General features: G+C 45.4%; 1 protein-coding gene across 4 annotated transcripts in view; it reads left to right on the top strand.

Annotated features, from left to right (window-relative positions):
- Positions 1-18,887, top strand: part of BCL11A (BCL11 transcription factor A) — a 194,584-nt gene that overhangs the window by 94,981 nt on the left and 80,716 nt on the right. Inside the window, exon 1 of one of the 4 annotated variants that reach the window (XM_066626290.1) lies at positions 2,829-2,897. The exons of the other annotated variants lie outside the window; for them this stretch is intronic. Coding sequence (XP_066482387.1) covers positions 2,849-2,897 — 49 coding nt within the window. The 5' untranslated portion in view covers positions 2,829-2,848. Of the gene's footprint in view, positions 1-2,828; positions 2,898-18,887 lie in introns of those variants that run through there. 4 annotated transcript variants of the gene reach the window in all.

Genomic DNA, 18,887 nt, shown 5'->3' with positions numbered 1-18,887 from the left:
GTGGCCCATCAAATGCCCCAGGGAGCACACAAGACAATATACATAATCTGCGTCCCGGTGCCCTCCCCTGAAATGCCTTCTTTCTCTTGGGTTGAAAACCTTTGAGCAGTGAACGTTTTAGGTTGATTCGTCACCACAATGCATTAGGCTTAGTTAATGCTGTTGATTGGGCAATATGGAACCTTCAGTTTCAGGACACTGGAGAATTTTACCTTTATTGATGCAGCCTCATGTACCTTTGTGTGGGCAGATACAGGGCGAGGACAGATGGAATCTAACCAGAGCTTGCAGCGCATCCATCAGCTGTGGCAGTGACCCCAGCTTTGCAACTGAAATGACTGACACGCATATTGACAAATTGAAGTGTGGGTGAACTGTCAGCCTTGCCCTTCTTGCTCCCATGCTCTTTTTGTTTTTATACATTGGGGTGTTTCTCTCTTACTGAACTACTGCATTAGTTAAAAAGGAAATTTCTTAGTAAGTGCAAAACTAATACAAGAACATAAGAAGAGCCTGGCTGGATCAGGTCAAAGGCCCATCTAGTCCAGCTTCCTGTGACCCACCAAATGCCTCAGGGAGCACACAAGACAACAGACCTGCATCCTTTTGCCACTCTCTTGCACCTGGCATTCTGAGGAAACTCTTCCTGAGTTAACTCTTTCTGTTTGGGGTGGTGAGATTGTGTGGTGTCATCATGAGGCAACAGTCAATGCCACGTACAGCCGGTTTCTGTTTCATGCCTCGCAAATGGAAGGTCCCAGGTTCAGTCCCTGGCATCTCAGTTTCAAAGGATCTCAGGTAGCTGGGAAAGACCATTACCTGAGCTTCTGCCATTTGGAGATTATTGAATGACATGGGCCAATGGACTCCCTCAGTATAAGATAGCTTTATATGTTCAGAACTGCAGAATTGGGGTTTTTTTTCCCCAGAGCTTGACCCTGAAGCGGAAATATGTGCTTGAAATAAACGTGGTAGGATGCTTCCAAAGTGATTTCCTTTGCTCTCAAAATCAGATTTCTGTCTTCACCTGTTGCTAACAAAGTTTTCTTCCAATGCCTAATAACTTTTGTAGTGACTGAGGGTTGGAAATTCAGGCAAACTGCACTGTGTGAAGGTGTCCACCCTGCTGATTGCTTGCTTCTTCTCAATGTGTCAAGGGCTCATATGTGAGGCTTGAAAATATCTGGAGCAGCCTGACACTCAAGCATCTCCTCTTCCAGGTCATGTGGTTCATGTTTTTTTTTTTTCCTATGCAGCCTTGAGTGCAGCCCCCTTCTCCTGAGCACAAAAGAGGTGAGGAGCCACATGGAAAAGGAACCCGATGGTGTAAACAAAAACTGCAACTCTATGAACTTTATTTAAATTTGAAATTGTATAATTACTCTGAGGAGCTGCATTGACCAAAAATACAGGACAAGATAAAGGATACTATACAGTTTTGATAATGTTCAAAAGATACTGTACAGATTTGAAAAAAATTGTCTTGAAATAAGAAGTTATTCAGACTTTCACCGGATAATGGTCTGGAACATGCTGGCCATTGGTATTTGCTGTTCCTTATGTTGTCCATGTCATATTTTCTATTGTTTGAAGTTTTCAAGGGTGGCTATTTAATGGTGTATCATATTCTTCTCTTTGTAACTTTTGTAATTATACATGTTCTATTTTATATGAAATTTATTGAGTTGTGTATTGGTTTACACCTTGACAACTCTCTACCAGTGGCGGATCTCCCCAGACCCATGCTCCAGGGCAAGTTTTGCGATGGCGCCCCCCTGTGGGCTGTTGCCGCCCCCCTGTCCACAAATCTGCCCCCCCCCAACCTGAGGCTCATGGAGCCTCGCACAATCTGAGCCCATATCAGGGAAACCTCTCTGTACCAGAAGCACAGTTTCCAACTCCATCGGGAGCCTCAGAGGTTTTTGCGGGGTCCTAGAGGCTTGCAGCCGGGGCATTTGCCCCATAAACTTCTATGGTAGGTCCGCAACTGCTTCCTACTCTCTATTCCCCATTGTAGCAAAGCCTCTGTCGTCCCCCTTGTGTCTGTTTCCCAGTTGCACTTTCCTTGGGGTAGGGTCCTGGCTTCATAGATGGCACTAAATGAATAAATAGTAATAATAATCTTTAGATCACATGGGGCAGTAGTGGAACACAACAGGCCTGGCCAGCATTATGCAAGAATTTAACCTCCTCTGAAATTCTCAGCAGCACGCTGGGGTTTCTGTGGCAGATTCATGGGGGCTCTTCAACAGATAAACTGATATTGAAAAGGGTCTTTGCAAGGAGAAAGTTTTCAAAAACTTGTGGTTTAGTTCAGTAATGGTGAATGATGCAGCTGTGAGCACAACACTGTTTTGCTTTGCATTGGATCTTGCAAGTTTCCAAAACCCACAAGCTTGATTTCTTTGGATTTTACCCCCACCCTATTCCTCTCTTCTTCCAACATCAGTAGCTTTAATCAACATAAAACCTAAAGTCAGTGTTTGGTTCCTGCACTTAATAAAAAGAGAGCCGTTCTGTTTTTCCACCTCTGTTCCCCCCACCCCAGCCTCCTTCCCGCTTCCTTTTCATCCCTTATTTTGCATTCGGCTATGCTTGCTGAGCATTTAATCCCTGGCCTCCTGTCTGTTGCGATATTATGTTTTCTTAATAGTGCTTGTTTATGACTGAGGTCAAAGACAGTATTTCAGCACAAAAATTAGAGTTAGTTCATAATTGACTACATATGTATGTGACTGTTTATTTTTATAGTTTGCTAATTTATTTTTAAACAGCTCAGTTGAGCCAGTGTATTTATGGCTGTGTTTTATCACGTGGTGTGCTGGTCGGCAAGTGAAGAGAAAGGCAGATGCTTTTCAGTGCCTCAGATCTGAAGTTAAATGAGATAATACCATCAGGTAGCAGTTTAATTACATTAATTCAATGTCTTGGCTGCAATGTAACGGTGTGTTTTGAGTTGTCTTTTTTTTTTTTTTTTTACCAAAGCAATAATGAAATAATTTTTGTAAGCATTCCTGCATAAATCTTCGGCTTCCTTGCTGTTATTTGAAGCTGCTGACAGCAACATGGAAAAAAAATCAAATTTTTTTTAAAGGAAGTCAGAATAAGGGATGCTTTTCATCAACATTTCTTTGCTGTAGCAGTTTAGAGGGCATGACCTTTATGATATCATCATCAATGTGCCAAAGAACTGCAAAGTGCAATGGACAGAAAGGGACATGAGGGGAGTTACCAGCTTGAGCATTATTTTTATTTTTATTTAAAAATGTTGGTACATGGGTAAATTGAATCAGTTTCAGAAATCAGGGGCCCAGTCCTACCTGTTCTGGTTATTATCATCATGGCTTTTCTGCTAGTGCGGACTGCCATTAAGCAGTTAGCGCCAGTTGTAAAAGTTGCTCTGGCAGCGCACTACTCCGTGTTCTTCTGGGAATGCTTGCAGGATGACAGGAACCTTCCTGCTGGCACTAGTGTATCAGGACCTACCTGCCAATCTAGGTAAGATGGCGGGGAAGGTGGAACAGCAGAACGGAAGTGGAGGATGGCATAACAGGGCAGGATGGGCAAAACTGGTACATGAAGGGGACAGGTTTGGTGACAGCAGTAGCTGCTGAATCCTAACCTTCTTCCCAGACCTGATCCTGCAGTGTGCGTCCATGCAGACTTGTGTCAGCTATTTAGCTACCAGAAGTCTGTATAGAACCCCCCCCCCCGCCCCAAGCCTTGAAGCCTTACCCCTGGGTAAGGGAATGATTGTTCTGTTACCCTGAGGGGATCTCCACAACACCCCCCCCCACCCCCACACACACACAGGATGTAGCAGTAGACATTTTGGCACCAGCTCAGGATTGGGCTCAAAAAACCATCCATAAAATGTTGAAATCCACCCCCTCCTCCACAAATCATTCATGCAAAAAGCATTTGTCCAGCCTGGCGCAGAAGTTATCACCTCACAGAAGCTTTCAGTAGCCTATCAGTTCATTCAAACTAGCTCAGTTCCGATATCGTACCATACCATGGTTAGGGGCGCTTAATAGCAAAAATGCAGTCAACCAGACAAAGCAGAATCAGAAATCATGGTTTCAAACAGGTTTGCCAACCTTGATTCTGCTAACTGTGATATGTTGTGGTAGTGACTGAACTGACAAGCATTGGTTAAAGTCATTGCTCTGCTTGCAGAAGTCTCTGCACCTTAGAAATGTGAATATGAAAAGGTTGGAAAATTAAAACAAATAAGCTGTTCAGACTATGGCTTCCCCGTTGTTTACATTTGGAAACTTAAAGCATGGTTTGACGTATTGTCTGTGTTAAACCATAGTTAGTCAACAGGCAGCCCAATCATAAACTGTGCTGGAACAGGCAAACTGGCTGGCCTGAGCTGTATCCAGTGCAGGGTTGGCCAGCCCCAGAGTAAGTGGAATCACTTCTGCTTACCCCCATGTTGCATGGCAACGGCCTCAATGGGAGTACTCGGAAATGCCATTTCCTGGCAACAGCCTTCTCCCAGGCCCGATCTGCCCACACCGTTCGCCCTCCCTCCTTCCTGGAATGCCCCCGTTTTGCTCTCTTTCCACCCTCCCCAAACCTCCATATTGGCCTTCCCAGGCTGGCATGAACTTACCCTTCTGCCGGCGCTGTGGAAGCCGGATCTAACTTCCAGAGGCCAGCGCACATTTGTACTCTGGTCCACCAGCTCCAGAGCCATCACATAGGTGCCTTATGGCAAGTTTGCAATACCCTGAGGCTGGCGGAAGGGACTTGCGCCAGCCTAACCAGTGGTTAGGATTGGGCCCTATGGCAAATTGAAAACTAAAAGAAAAAAAATAGTCTTTTGTTTTTAGTTTCTGAAATTATTTTTGGATCGTTGCCTGGAGAAAATATTTGCTTTGCCTCAGGCAATTAGGCAAGTGGATATTTATAACCCAGTGCTATAGAGCTGATATACCACAACCATTCTGACAGAGCAATAGTGAATTCAAAAAGCAGTTGTTTATGTAACTGGTGGTGGTGTGATCTTGTATTTGTACTCGTGCTTTGAGAAGTCCATATTTACATGGTTAAGTTGACTGTGTTTGGGAATATGGTCTCAGTTGAAGGAGTTGAGTGCCTGGAGACTAACAGGAAAGTTGTGGGAAAGCCCTGTAAGAACTAAGTGGACACCATAGAGAACAGAAGACCACTGTGCAGAGCCCACTTCAGCAACTGCTGTTGGGGTTATAGGTGTTGAGATGGTCTACATGACCATTCAGTGGACTCATGATCTGCCTCTTATAGAATATGACCCTTTGCAGTATGAAGGGCTGCCACATGGTCGTATATTTTGCCTGCCACGAGGTAAGATGAATTGACATTTTAATTGGTCCTTGGAGGCAGGATGTTTACATGTGGCTTCCATCCACTTGAGAGACTGGACTGGAAACCTGAGATTGCCCTGCCAAGGCTTTTCTGTCCTTTCTTGCTTCTGGCAAGGAAGAACATCTGCAGCTGACTTGCCTTGGTAGCACTGCAGTGCCTGACTGTGTTTTGCTCAAGGAAACAAGGAAAATAATCTATAAATGTTCTGGTTCCCTCTCACAAAAACCAGTGAAGCTCTGCTTTGTTTGGGCAGCAACAGAAGCCACAATGTCTATCCGCTGGCCTGATCTGCCTCTAGGACTAGCATCTACTACAGACATTGGGAGGCTTCTTTCCATGTGACATCTCATTGAGAGATAAATAGACCACCTGGGACCTCTGACATGTAGAGAAGCTTAGTGGTTTCTTGGAATAGTCAAGGCTTTGCTCCAGATCCCACTGTCTTAGCCCTTGATGGCTTTTTTAATTTTTTTTATTTTTTAAATTTGGTGGCTCTGAAGGGCCATGTTGGTGAGAAGAATGCAAAGAAAGGCTGGAAATCACTGGCAGAGCACCTTTTGTCTGGAGTCAGTCCTAGATTCAATCCCTAGCATCACCAGCTAAAGAACGATTGGAGGTAATAGACTTTAGGCACAGAGCTGGTCAGAGTAGACAAAGGCAGCTTTATATGTTTCAGCGCTTGAATTATGGGGGGAAAGGCAGGGAAGAGACCTTTGAGGAATTCACAAGTCTGGCCCCTTGACTGCCTTCATTTTTAGCCACATCATGGCATACCTATTTCAAAAATAGTAACTAAGGGAGCTGTCAGAAAAGATAAGGGGTCTGGGCACCTTCTTCACCTCCTGTAATTTGAGCACTGATACTTTCGTATTAAGCCTCTGTAGCGTAAACTGGGTTCTTAAAGCCAAGAATATGAACTGCTCAAGTCTTGTCACAGTCTTTGTTTTAATGGCTTCCAAAACATGGATTTTTAATCTGTATGTTTTCTTGCATGGAACTTCCAGTGGTCTTTCATTGCCACCCAGGTCTGCACCTGATGAGCCTCAGTAATGCTGCACTCACTGGCCTTTCCAGGTCATTCACCAGTCCCCACTGCTAACTAATTTTCCTTGTGTGTTGGGGTCTTAGCTGCCAGCTGGTCCTTGGTGCAAAAGAGAGCGACTAAGATGATTACGGGGCTGGGGCACCTTCCTTATGAGGAAAGGCTACGGCGTTTGGGCCTCTTCAGCCTAGAAAAGAGACGCCTGAGGGGGGACATGATTGAGACATACAAAATTATGCAGGGGATGGACAGAGTGGATAGGGAGATGCTCTTTACACTCTCACATAATACCAGAACCAGGGAACATCCACTAAAATTGAGTGTTGGGCGGGTTAGGACAGACAAAAGAAAATATTTCTTTACTCAGCGTGTGGTCGGTCTGTGGAACTCCTTGCCAGAGGATGTGGTGCTGGCGTCTAGCCTAGACGCCTTTAAAAGGGGATTGGACAAGTTTCTGGAGGAAGAATCCATTACGGGTTACAAGCCATGATGTGTATGCGCAACCTCCTGATTTTAGAAATGGGTTATGTCAGAATGCCAGATGCAAGGGAGGGCACCAGGATGAGGTCTCTTGTTATCTGGTGTGCTCCCTGGGGCATTTGGTGGGCCGCTGTGAGATACAGGAAGCTGGACTAGATGGGCCTATGGCCTGATCCAGTGGGGCTGTTCTTATGTTCTTATGCCTCCGATTCCCACGTTTGTCTCAGAAGAGAACGTTCCTTGCTAGAGAGAGGTGTAGCAAAGGGCTTGGCTCTGGATGGAAAAGCCAGTTTTGTGTGGCATGGACAGCGAGTAGCTGCCTGATCCTAGGGTCAACAAAAGTGCCAGCCTACACCCACAGCCTGGGCGAAGTGGCTGTTTGCGCAGGCAAGGTGCAGCCTGCAGTTGAAAAACAGCCACCTCCATGCCATGGTGATGGAAAGATAAGGGAGTGGAGAGGCTGCGAGTTGGCAGAAAGGGCAGAAAAGTTTTGCATTTGTTATTGCAGGTGAAATATTTGTCCAGCTGACACCAGCCCCTCAGGGCTTTGTACCCAAGTGATTTCCCAGGCTGACAATTGCTGGGTTTCATTAGCAAATAAAACATACTGTAGTAGTTGATGCATGAAGAACTCTGGGGCAGACATGCTAGTCATGATTCTACAGAAGCACAGAAAAAGCACAGGATTCAGTGTCGTACAGATCTTAGGTTCTTTCTTTGTTTTCAGGGTTTAAGTTAAGGTTAAACTCTTAAGGAACTGGAAAGCGTAGAGTCCAGGGTCTGGTGAGAATGTTTAAATGCATTTGGGCAAGTGGTTCAGCACTCCACTCAGTTTCTTGCCCCTCCCTGTGACCAGTAGAATTAAAATAAATTAATAGGAAATAATTGATTTGCATATTGTATGCAGGTTGTAGAATTCTCTTTTATTTGCTGCAGAAGTTAACTTGGCACAGAATTTTGTTCAACAGCTTTTTGGCTTCTCTGTTGACCCTCCTGTGAATACTTTTGAACACATTCTGAGTCTCTTCTTGGATATGCTGATGCCTCCATCAGCAAAAAATTGACCACCATAAACTGAAACAGCCTTGTGTCTTTCTCAGAAATGGCCACCTTGCAGACAGCTAATTCAAATGCTCTTTTCCTACTTAGAAAAAGCTGTACACAGTGATGCTTAATACCTCATCATCTCACAGGAATGTGTTTGTCTAGCATTGCCCTTGTGTGAACATCCTAAGAGTTGCACTCTAGAGAAATGAGTATTTCTCTGGAAGAGGAAGGGTGGCATTCCTGGGAAGCCCCACCTTTCTGGGAAGGCAGGGTTAGTCCAAGATCGAATCGAAGGCTCCTCCTTCCAGGGGGCATCCCTTCTCTTCATGGATACAACTCTGTCAGCTCCATCCTACCTAAACTTCCCCACGTCAGTGCAGCATCCCTGGCACAGGCTACATTTAGCGGGTGGAAAGCCACCTCAAGCTAAGGGGACATTTGTTCCCTTGCTGTTGGGTAAGCCCCAACCTGCGTAATGGGTCAACTTGGACCCATACCAGCTATAGTGCTGGCACAAGTCTGAGTTGTTCACTGTTGGCGGATTGGACCTGGGAAGAGGGAAAGCATATTCTGCATGCCGGTGCTGCCGATCTCACCCCTTCCCAGGTCTGATCAACCCACCCCTGCATCGTTACACCCCTCCCCACCCACCCTATCACATCCTGTTTCCCACCCTCCTCTGCCCCTGCACTGCTCATCACAGCACTTACCCACTCTGGCAGGTGCTGTTCCTTTCTCTGATGCCAGTGGGAAGACTCTGGCCTTCCCACTGGCTCTTCAAACTAGTGTGCCATCGCAGAGTGCTTTACAACACTTTTGCAATGGCTAGCATTGGCAGAGCACACGCTCTGCTGGTGCTAAAGGGGGATAGGATTGGGCCTTAACATAACAAGATTTTAGTGCATGTATGTATAGAAAACTTCACTACTTAGGCTCTATGCCACTGGTTCCCAAACTTCCTGGGAGTTTTACTCTTGGAATAAGTCTTTGTGGGGGAGGGAGTGAGGGCAGTGACATGATCCCCAGGATCGTGTCGCTAACAGGGGTGGAAGGTGACTGCAGGACGTTGCAAGAGGTGTGGAGAGCTCCATGCAGCCCTCTGCAGGGCTCCCCAATGCTTAGAACATTGAAAAAAGCGGATGCGAAGCACTTCCTAGTTGCGAACGCAAAGAGGAAATGCTTTGCGCTCGCCGCTTCAATGTTCTAAGCATCAGGGAGTCCTGTGGAGGTCTGCATGGGGCTCCCCACACCTCCTGCAACATCCTGCAGCCACTTGTAAGTAAAAGTACCCCCCTTCCACCTCTGAGGCTCATGTTGCTTCCCTTGCCTTTACACAAACTGGTAACCCTTTACACAAACTGGTGGGTCATGACTCACCAGTTTGAGAACCACTGGTCTATGCTTTTGTAACGTTTTGGTTAGACTAGAACACTGTAATGTGTTACACATTGGGCTACCCTTGAGAATGGTTGTGAAACTTCCAGTAGATTCATTGAAATGTGTGTTGTACTGACTATATCATACACCTGTTGTAGAAGATCTGTGCTCGCTTCTACTTCATTCCCAGGTGTAATTCAAGGTGCTGGTCTTAATATTTAAAGCTCTAAACGCATTTGGAACAGGGTACTTAAGGACTGATCTTTTATTTGAATGTATCTGTAAAGCAAGGTCTGTGACCTGTGTGTGGGTGGTGACAATTATCAAGGCCGCACTCCATCTGTGAATCTCACTTTCCCAGTAGTTAAGGGAAGCACCAACACATTTCTTTTGAGTAAGTGAAGTTTCCACTGAGTCCAGTTAGTCAATCATTGTCTATATGAAGTGGGGAAACTCTCCATGTTATTCTTCTCCCTACCTAGAAGTGCAAGGGATTGAACCTGGCATCTTCCGCATGCAACTGAACTACAAACCCTACTCCTTTTAGAAAACGGTTTAAGACCTTTCTGTTCTCTTAGATTTCTGTTGTTTTTTTAAAATACTGCTTACCACTTTTATTTAGATTTAATCTGAGTTTTACTAATCTGCCCTGCTTCAATTTTGTAGTTTTAAAATATTGATTGGCCTTGCGACTTCTTGTTTTATCAACTGTTTTTATTTGTTTGTATAAACATTTTAAATGGGGGGGCCCATAGCTTTGTAATAAAGCACATACTTTCTATGCACCAGGTTCAGTCCCTGGCATTTCCAAGTAGGGGTGGGAAAAAGACCTCTCAAGAGCCCCCACTGGCCAGCATAGTCAACACCAAGAAGATGGTTTGGCTTATTATAAGGCAGTTCCATATGTTCAATGGTCCCTGCCCCAATTAAACCATTGGCAGCATTTTTCTCTCTCATGCCCATGGGCTAGATTGGCACTCTCAATGAAAGAAAAGTCCCATACAATTGATACAGTAAATGGGAGGAGTGAGCTCGTTCTCAGGGCAGGGATGAAGGGGAGGGGGAGAACCTTTTATACATTTTTTCCTTTTCTTTCTGCTTGTGGAGGAGATGGTGTGAATGAACTCAGCTTTCCTGCCCAGATATAGAGCTAATCTTCACTGTAAACATTTTACTGATAAGGTTCTGGGGATAAAGTAAGTTACATACCTTCTGTCTCCACTAAAAGAGCTCAAGAATTCCAGCAATGGGTCTTTCTAGGATAGGAGAAAGGGGAGAATATTGACTTTTAAGAGAGAGAGAGAGAGAGACTTCCGGATGTAGATTTACCTTTTGCCTGTTTCTGTTTCTCTCTGTAGATTCCATTTTTTAATGAACAAAAAAAAGAAAGAAGAGTTATGTTTGTTCTAAGAGCTGCACAATCCAGAGACTCAAGGTTTCTTCTTTTAAACATAGTGTTGTTTTTTTTTTTATACTTCATTTTCATGGCTGAGTGTAGCATCAGAGAATATATTAGTGTGGATTAAAGGAGCAGAAAGGTGGAGAACACTGTGAGGAAGAGAGTGAGCCAGACCCCATCCCTATACCTTGCCCAGAGCTGACTGCCAGTAAGGCCTTGAGATGCAACCCATGCACCCCAACAACAACAACAACAACAACAGTATTTATATACCGCTTTTCAACAAAAAGTTCACAAAGCGGTTTACAGAGAAATCAAATAACTAAATGGCTCCCTGTCCCAAAAGGGCTCACAATCTAAAAAGATGCAAAGGAATACCAGCAGACAGCCACTAGAACAGACAGTGCTGGAGTGAGGTGAGCCAGTTACTCTCCCCCTGCTAAATAAAAGAGGAGCACCCACTTGAAAAAGTGCCTCTTACCCAGTTAGCAGGGGTTGACCCCAAGACTTAAAAGGAAGAGGATAAGGGCCAAATCCTATCCAACTTCTCAGCTCTGGTGTAGCCACAGTGCAGCCCCATGGTAAGGGAACACGTGTTCCCATACTTTGAGAAGGCTCCACTGACTGCCTCTCCACCACATGATGCAGCGCACACGCCACTGGCACAAATGCACCAGCCCTGGAAAATTGGATAGTATTGGGCCCTAAGTGAGGGTAGGGAAGGTAGGCAGAAGGGAAGGTATGTCTACCATTCCCAGTGTACCTATAAGACACTTGCTCATGGCTTTCACACATTACATGTTTAGATGTGCACAGGAGTCTTAAGTGTACACTTGGAATGTAATGTGTGATGTGACACTTATGCCTAAGACTTCTGCTAGGGGGGGGGTTAAACTTGACTTTTAAAAAGTTTTTGATCCTGTGTCAGCCTCAAAGGAGCTGCTTGCCTGACTGTTGAATCAGGACAAGGGTAATTGCGCAAAGCTGCATAACCCCCTCGTTCCCCTCACTCTGTGGGTGGTGAAGGAACAGCCGTGGTGACTACTATTTGAGGCCTAAGGTTACAGCAGTAGCCATAGCGTATCTTTGTGGCCTGGAGGTACATCTTGTAATGGATCTCTCCTGTGTGAAGTCTGTTTACTCAGGCTCCATGCCAGTACCAGCGTCTAAACATATGGGCCTTGTCTACCCTTGGAAAGGGCCCAACTTTCAGCCATTGTTGCCGACGAACAGCTGAAAAACAGGGAAGCCACACTTTGAATTGCCGGAGCGCCTCCCAGCAGGCCCGAGAAATAATGACTTGGTGTCATGCCTGCCCCAGTTTGGAGTCCTTATTACACCCTTGCTAATCGGCTGCAGGGTTTTCTTCTTTCATTTTTCATGGGGGAAGGGGGCGGGAGGAGAAAGGCATGTTCTGCTGTGGGTGGAGAATCCCTTCCAATTGCAAGACTTTAAAAGGACCAGATACCCACTGTGTTGCACACAGAATATGCACTGTGACTTGTACAGTGCTGTCAAAGTAAAATACTATAAGCAATGGAGATATGTTGCTGCCCCAAGTTGCGTACAGTATGGATTTGAACGGGGGGGGGGGGATGCAACAGATGGCTGATGGATGGAGCTGCAAGAGGCAAGAACCATAAAGGGTGATTATTAGGGAATGGTGTTCTGCAGACTTTGTTTTCTGCAAGAGGCATGAAATGGTTTGATTTCCAAGCCATGAAGATTTCAGTTTCCTTTTAGTTGGGAAGGTCTCTTTCTAATGTTGATAGTACTGTAAGTGAGTCAGGTAACTCAGCTCATCGAAGACCAAGCATCTTCATAGGTATAGTGCATCACACGCCCTGTACCAAAGAATGGAACATGAGCTGGCAACTCACAAAGTGGACTCTGACCATTCTTCCTTCCTGCTTCTTTGGGGAAGGGCCATAACTCAATGGCTAAGCACCTGCTTTGTCTTCAGGAAGTTGCATATTCATTCTTTGGCATTGTCAGGTAGGGCTCAGAAACCCCCTGCTGCAATTGTGCTGGACAGCAGTGACCAACCAGTGCAGACAGAACTTAGCTAGATTGCACAGTGGTTGCTGTAGAAGGCTCCTCAGAAGGTCCTTCTGGTGGGAATGTCCTTCCAGAACTCCCACATTCTCCCTTCCTCCAATTCCACCTCAGATCAGCCAGAATGCCCCCATATTGGAACAGCAGGTATGCGTATCTAAACATTCATTAGAATTCCTCAGTATTAAAAGAAATCAGTAATGTTTGCCTGGCACACTTAAAAGAGTTCCAGCCAGCCCAACATTAAACAGGAAAAATTTTGGCTACCAGGGGCTGTTTTCATACATGAGCATGAAATAGAGTTATGGTGAAAGTTTAGGGCATAAACTTAAATTATAGCTGTCACTTCCGGATGATTGCTCTTATACAAAATGCTTATAAGAATTTCAAGTCACTCGGGAAGGATTCCAGCTAGTTGGACCAAAGAGTATCCCACACCTGCCAGTGCTGGATTCACGCATCAGTGAGATGAAATTGGCCCCAGCGCGACTCAGTAAGGTGTGTAGCATATTGTGCTTCTGAAAGATGGGTTTTAAGGGCTGAGGTTAACAGAATATTTAGTGGCATTTGGTGTCAGTAACTGCATGCCCACTTTCAATCAATTTAAACCTGGGGCTGGAAAATATTTTCACAGTAAGATACCCTGGGTCAAGAAAATGTTTGTGTTGGCTACCCGTCCAAATGTTTTTAGGTAGCTTTCCTGCCCAGTATGACCAGGGCATAAACAGCAGCTGAAATAGTGATTTTTGTTCTAAGACACTCAGTCATGGTCCTGTGGGTCTTGGCTAGCTACAGGTTGGTCATCCCACTTTTATTGCTGCAAGTATATGGCACACCTAGTTTGGTTGAAGAGTTTACCACCACTGCTGTACTTGCCACTGACCTTCTTTATGTTCTTCCTGATCAACTTAAAAGACTAGGGACACAATCCTATATCTTGCTAGCCCTTAGCATGTAGTACTGCTGACAGAGCATGCGCTGCATGCTGTGGTGGTGGGGGGCTGCGGTGACCAGACGGACCGAGAAAGATAAGTAAAAATTATTTTGCAATCTCAAAAATCATTTTACTTACCTCTCCATAGGCTGCCTGACAATCAGTGGATCTCTTTTCCTTAGATATATACCAGCTATTTTGCTGGCATAAGTCCAAGGAGAGACAGTGGGCATGTCAGGCAAGGAAAACAGTGATAGGATCCTGGGTTGTGCTGCTGCCACCGAGATTCGCCCTGTGCACGCCCTGCCCCTGGCCTAGTCCCCACCCCAAACTGCCTTACCTGTTCCAGTGTGCCATCCAGGAGCCAGTGGAGCACTCACAAGACCTCTGGCCATTTGTGCAGGCGGCTCTGAAACTCACAACAGCAGCGCCATTTACTATGCTGCAGTGGTACTTATGGTTGCGGATCGGGAGTTCTGCAACTGTATCTGCCCTATGAGATTGGGATACTAGAGCGCAATCCTAACCTGTGCTGGAACAGGCAGGCTGGCGAACCTGCGCTATATCCAGTGCAAGTTTGGGGCTGGCTGAGGCTCAACTGGGGCAAGGGGAAAAAATAGCCTTCACTCTGTGGGGAGTCGCAGCGGCCCCAATGGGTCTACTTGGATTTGTGCCACCTAAAGACGTGGCGTATATCCAAGCAGAATGGAGCCGCTTTGCGTCATCCGGGAACAGGGCTAGAATCTGGCATCACTGCTAGGTCCTGGCCCTGCCTCCTGCTTGCCACCCACCCCACCCACGGTCCCGCTCACCACCTGCCCTCCCCTGCCCCCAAACGCCTCCTTCCTGTCCTCCCCATGATCCCTAGATCCCCATGCTGGCCAAGCTTGGCCAGTATGATTTCACCTGCTGCCGTGGTGGCTGGATCTGGCCTCCATGGGCTGGCACACCTCTGTGCTGGCCAGTGTGGTGTACTCCAAGGGAGGCGCAAACATGCTTTACAGTACGTTTGTGACCCTCCTGGGCCTGGGCGTACTTAAGATTGTGCCCTTAGTGTACTGATATATTTTTTTTTAAAAACAACCTTCTGTGCATTTGGAATGTTCAAAAACATTCAATAATGACTCAGTAACTGAGGTCTCACTTCAATATATAGAAACCAGAGCTCTTGCAGCTCACAGCTGTGGAAATTGGAAAAGACTGCTCCTTGCATTAACTTCTGGGTTTCCTTGCAGTTGTTGAGATTATTGGTACAGATCTACTAGTTTTCTGCAAGTCTTTGTGTTCTATGCTTTACTTTTATACTCATTGATACTTCTGTGACCGCTACTGAAACTGAGCTGCCTTTGTACATATGTGAACATATCCTTCCAAAGTTTGATTTTATGTGCATTGTTTGACCGGATTGTGGCAAAGACTATTGAATCTCCTCCCCTGCTTCACTTCTAATTCTAAACCTACAGATCCAGTGCAATATTTTTCTGTAGATTAACAAGATGAGATGACACTGTGTCTTTTTTTTTTTTTTTTTTTTTTTTTTTTGAGATGACACTGTCCTCATCAACTATGGGAGGGCAAGAAAGGAGATTCATTTGCTTGGTATGAGGTTCTTCTTAATTCCCATTCCCCCTGCACAACTGATTGCAGGGCCAATCATCTTTATTTTATAAATCTTCTATGTTAAGATGCTTCCTGCTGAAGGAAAATGCACGTTAAATTAAGTATGAATTCTGATTGCTAAAGCAACTCATTGAGAGCATTTATTTGAGTGTGACAGTAAACAGGAGGGTGGAAAACAGAATCTTTAGATTGATCTATGGAGAGCCCCTCCCACCTGCCAACCCCACTATTTGTTCACAGCAAGGAAAGAATGAAAGCCACAGTGATCAACTCACTTGGACTTTCTGTTAATTAGTATTATGGCCCACCCTGCAAAGTACTCCTCTACTGCCTTTAACTTATCCATCATTAGATCAACCTTGGGAGGGAGGAAGTCATTATACTTGCTTTTGGAAATCAACAGCGATGGTTAGACTTTCTTTCTTCAGTGAGTCCCCTCCATGTGGATTCTTCTGCCCCAGAATTGGGTACGTCTTCCTGGTACCTGAGGGAGGATATAAAATATTGCCTCCCTTTACCTGGGGATGGGTCAACCTTTGCTCCTTCATCTTCTTGGATTGGAAAAGGAAGGGGGAGATAGAGGTTGTGTTTGGTTTTTGACCAGGAAATAGCAGGATGTGATGTCACTTCTAACTTAATTCATTCTAGTTTGATCAACAGACGAAAAATGGCATCTAGTTGTAGAGTCTTTAGAACTTAAATGCATGGAGGCCACTATGTTTCTACCAGTAGAACTCAAAGGCATGGAAGCTGCCATATTTAATAGCATTGGTCTTGAAGGAAAGATTGCTAGCTTGGCTGAAAATGCGTTCCTAGCATACTAGAAGGAGATTAACATACAGCTCTCTAGCGCTACTAGTGCTGCTAGCTGAAAAGCAAACGCAGCCACTGTGGGAGACTGTGTGGAGGTGTGTGGAGGTGAGGAAAGTGGTAGGCTAGAGCATGAGAGATGGAGGAGGAGTAAAGAGACTGGTAGGCAGACCGAGATGGGTTCCCCCTGCCAGTCTGTTGCCTGAGGCAACTGTTTTATTTAATTTCATGGATGGGTTGGCCTGCAGCGTAGTACAGAAGATCCTGGGTCATGTTCTGGGATGTACATCAGGGACTGTTGAACTTCACCAGGATCTGATAATGTAACATAGAATATGCGTGTGTGTGTGTGTGGGGGGGGGGTAGGCTGCAGTCTAGCAGGGCTACTTTTCTTTTTTTGACCAAGAACGTGCCAGTCAGCACAGCGGACCTACACTTAAGAACAGGATGTGTCTGGGCACAATGGGGAGAGGGACCTTTTTAGGCTGTGTGTGATACCTAGCTGTCTGGGTTCTTGGGTCTGGGGTTGATTCTATTGTAAAATGCCATGTATACATTCAGCAGCATCATGTGATAAAGCTCTCTTCCAACAGTACCACTTTTGTCTGGAAGGGGGTGGTGGAAGACCTGCCTGTGTGACTGAACATGAATGCAAATTTTCTTTGTGTATGGAAAGTGGCATGTCAGGGAGAAGGCTAGGCCAGTGGTTCACAAACTTCTTAGCACTGGAACCCACTTTTTAGAATGACACTCTTATCGGGACCCACCTAGGTCAATATTTATAAAAATAAATATTTTTATTTATTTGCTTACAAGTAATAATATTTTATTTTTTCTTCATTTGTTTACAAAAAACTTGATCCATTTCTCATCATGAAGTAGCCCTAATGAACTTTAATGAATGCTTTCCTTCCTTTCCCACGTTTCTCCACAGACAAATTAATATAAAATAAAATCTTCTGAGTTTTTTTAAAATTCTTTATCAACTAAGAGCTCAATCCGGAGTTCTTCAGCACTGTTGGTACAAAGGTACCGCCAATGCTGTGTGTCACAAATGTGCCATAAGGCGCATCCATGATTCCCTGCCCCGAGTCAACACCGGTCCAGCATCAGTCAGCACTGAGCACTCCAGGTGGAAAATCTAGTAAAAAGGTGGTAAGCGCTCCAGGTGGTAAAAGCTCCAGGTGAGGTGAGGTGAGGGCCTTGAGGATCCTGAATTCCATGCTGGACTGGAATGCCCGACATGGTGTTTCTCAAGTCTGCGCTGGAATCCCCATTGCAGAGCTTGGGACTTTCCTCGGGGGTGGACGGACAAAAGTCCTTTTCCCCCAAGGAGACCTCCAGCAGCTGCTATAGGGCCGCAGGCTGCAGCAGTAGCCGCTTTGACGCCACTGCACTTGGTGCCTCTGCTGCCTTCAGGATTGGGCTGTAAGACATATTTATCTCCCTATATTTGCACATACTTGCAAACTGTAGGAGCTCAGTTTCTTGCCATTACCTGTGTTTACATTGGAGGCACTGCCCAGCCCTTCGTGATGCACCAAAGATGCAACCCACCAGTGGGTCCTGACCCACAGTTTGGGAATCACTGGGCTAGGCTGATTTTTTTTTTAAGAAGAGGAGAGCAGTCTTTTAGAAGAGGGGAGCTCTCTACCCACCCAAACCTGCAGCCTGAAATGGTTCAGTCCAGGGAAAACTTTATCATTAGATTCTTGCTAAGCGTATACACTGGTCTTTAAGAGACTAACTTGTTTATTGTTGCATGAACCTGTTAGGGCCTTGCCTATGAACCATGTGTGAATTCAGTGAAGTGTGGGCCAACTTCCTGGGACTTCCTCCCAGTAGCTGGTCTTCTAGATCAGTGGTTCTCAACCTCTGTGTGTGCTGGGACCAGTCACTTCAAAGCTGCACAAACCACGACCCTGTAACGGTACTGTCCTTGTCTGTATGCAGGAGGATTCCATGGTAGTACCTTCTTTGTATTCGGCCTTCGTCAAATAAGTTTTTAAAACTCCATGTGGACCTGTCCATTGTATTTCCTGTCCTGTTTGAGAGGAATTGCGCTCTCTCTCTCTCTCTCTCTCTCTGTGTGTGTGTGTGTGTGTGTGTGTGTGTGTGTGTAATAAGGATGTGGGACTAATTGCAGCTCCCTGTTCTGCTCCAGTGTGTACACACAATGGAGTTTTCCAAATTTTCACATTTACTAGGGGGAGTAGTATATTCAGCCTCACAGGTACATTCCTTTGTGACTTGGGAGCTGCTCCTCTTGTGTGTGATGTGAATGGGAGAGCCTATGAATGTTCTTTGTTAGAGGTGAGGTTCTGAAGCTGGGTTCACACTTGCAGTAAAATGAGGTGGGAATAAGGTGGAAGAATGGATGGTATGACTTCTGGCCTTCAGGTGGGAAGATAATCTGTTTTTTGGAAGCTTCAGTACATGGGAAGCTCCCTGCAAGTAGAAAACAAGCATAGGAAGAAGCAGGCCCTATTCCCTGCAGTGTTGAGTTTTTACTTCCAGGGTTTTTTTTAAAGTGTTCAAGAATGACATGTTTCACATCCAGTGGTACAGTTCTGCCACATGTGTACAGCAAACCTTATATTGCTGGTCGAAGAGAAGGTGGGAGATGATGGTTTGCTATAGATCTGTACATAAGAACACAGGAAAAGCCATGCTGGATCGGTCAAGGGACCATTTAGTCCAACTTCCTGTACCTCACAGTGACCATCAGATGCCCCAGGGAGCACACATATTGCTGTGTTGTCACTAGG

Source organism: Tiliqua scincoides, chromosome 1 (assembly GCF_035046505.1).
Source record: "Tiliqua scincoides isolate rTilSci1 chromosome 1, rTilSci1.hap2, whole genome shotgun sequence".
In the NCBI taxonomy this organism is placed as follows: Eukaryota; Metazoa; Chordata; class Lepidosauria; order Squamata; family Scincidae; genus Tiliqua; species Tiliqua scincoides.
This window is presented reverse-complemented; position numbering and strand designations above follow the sequence as displayed.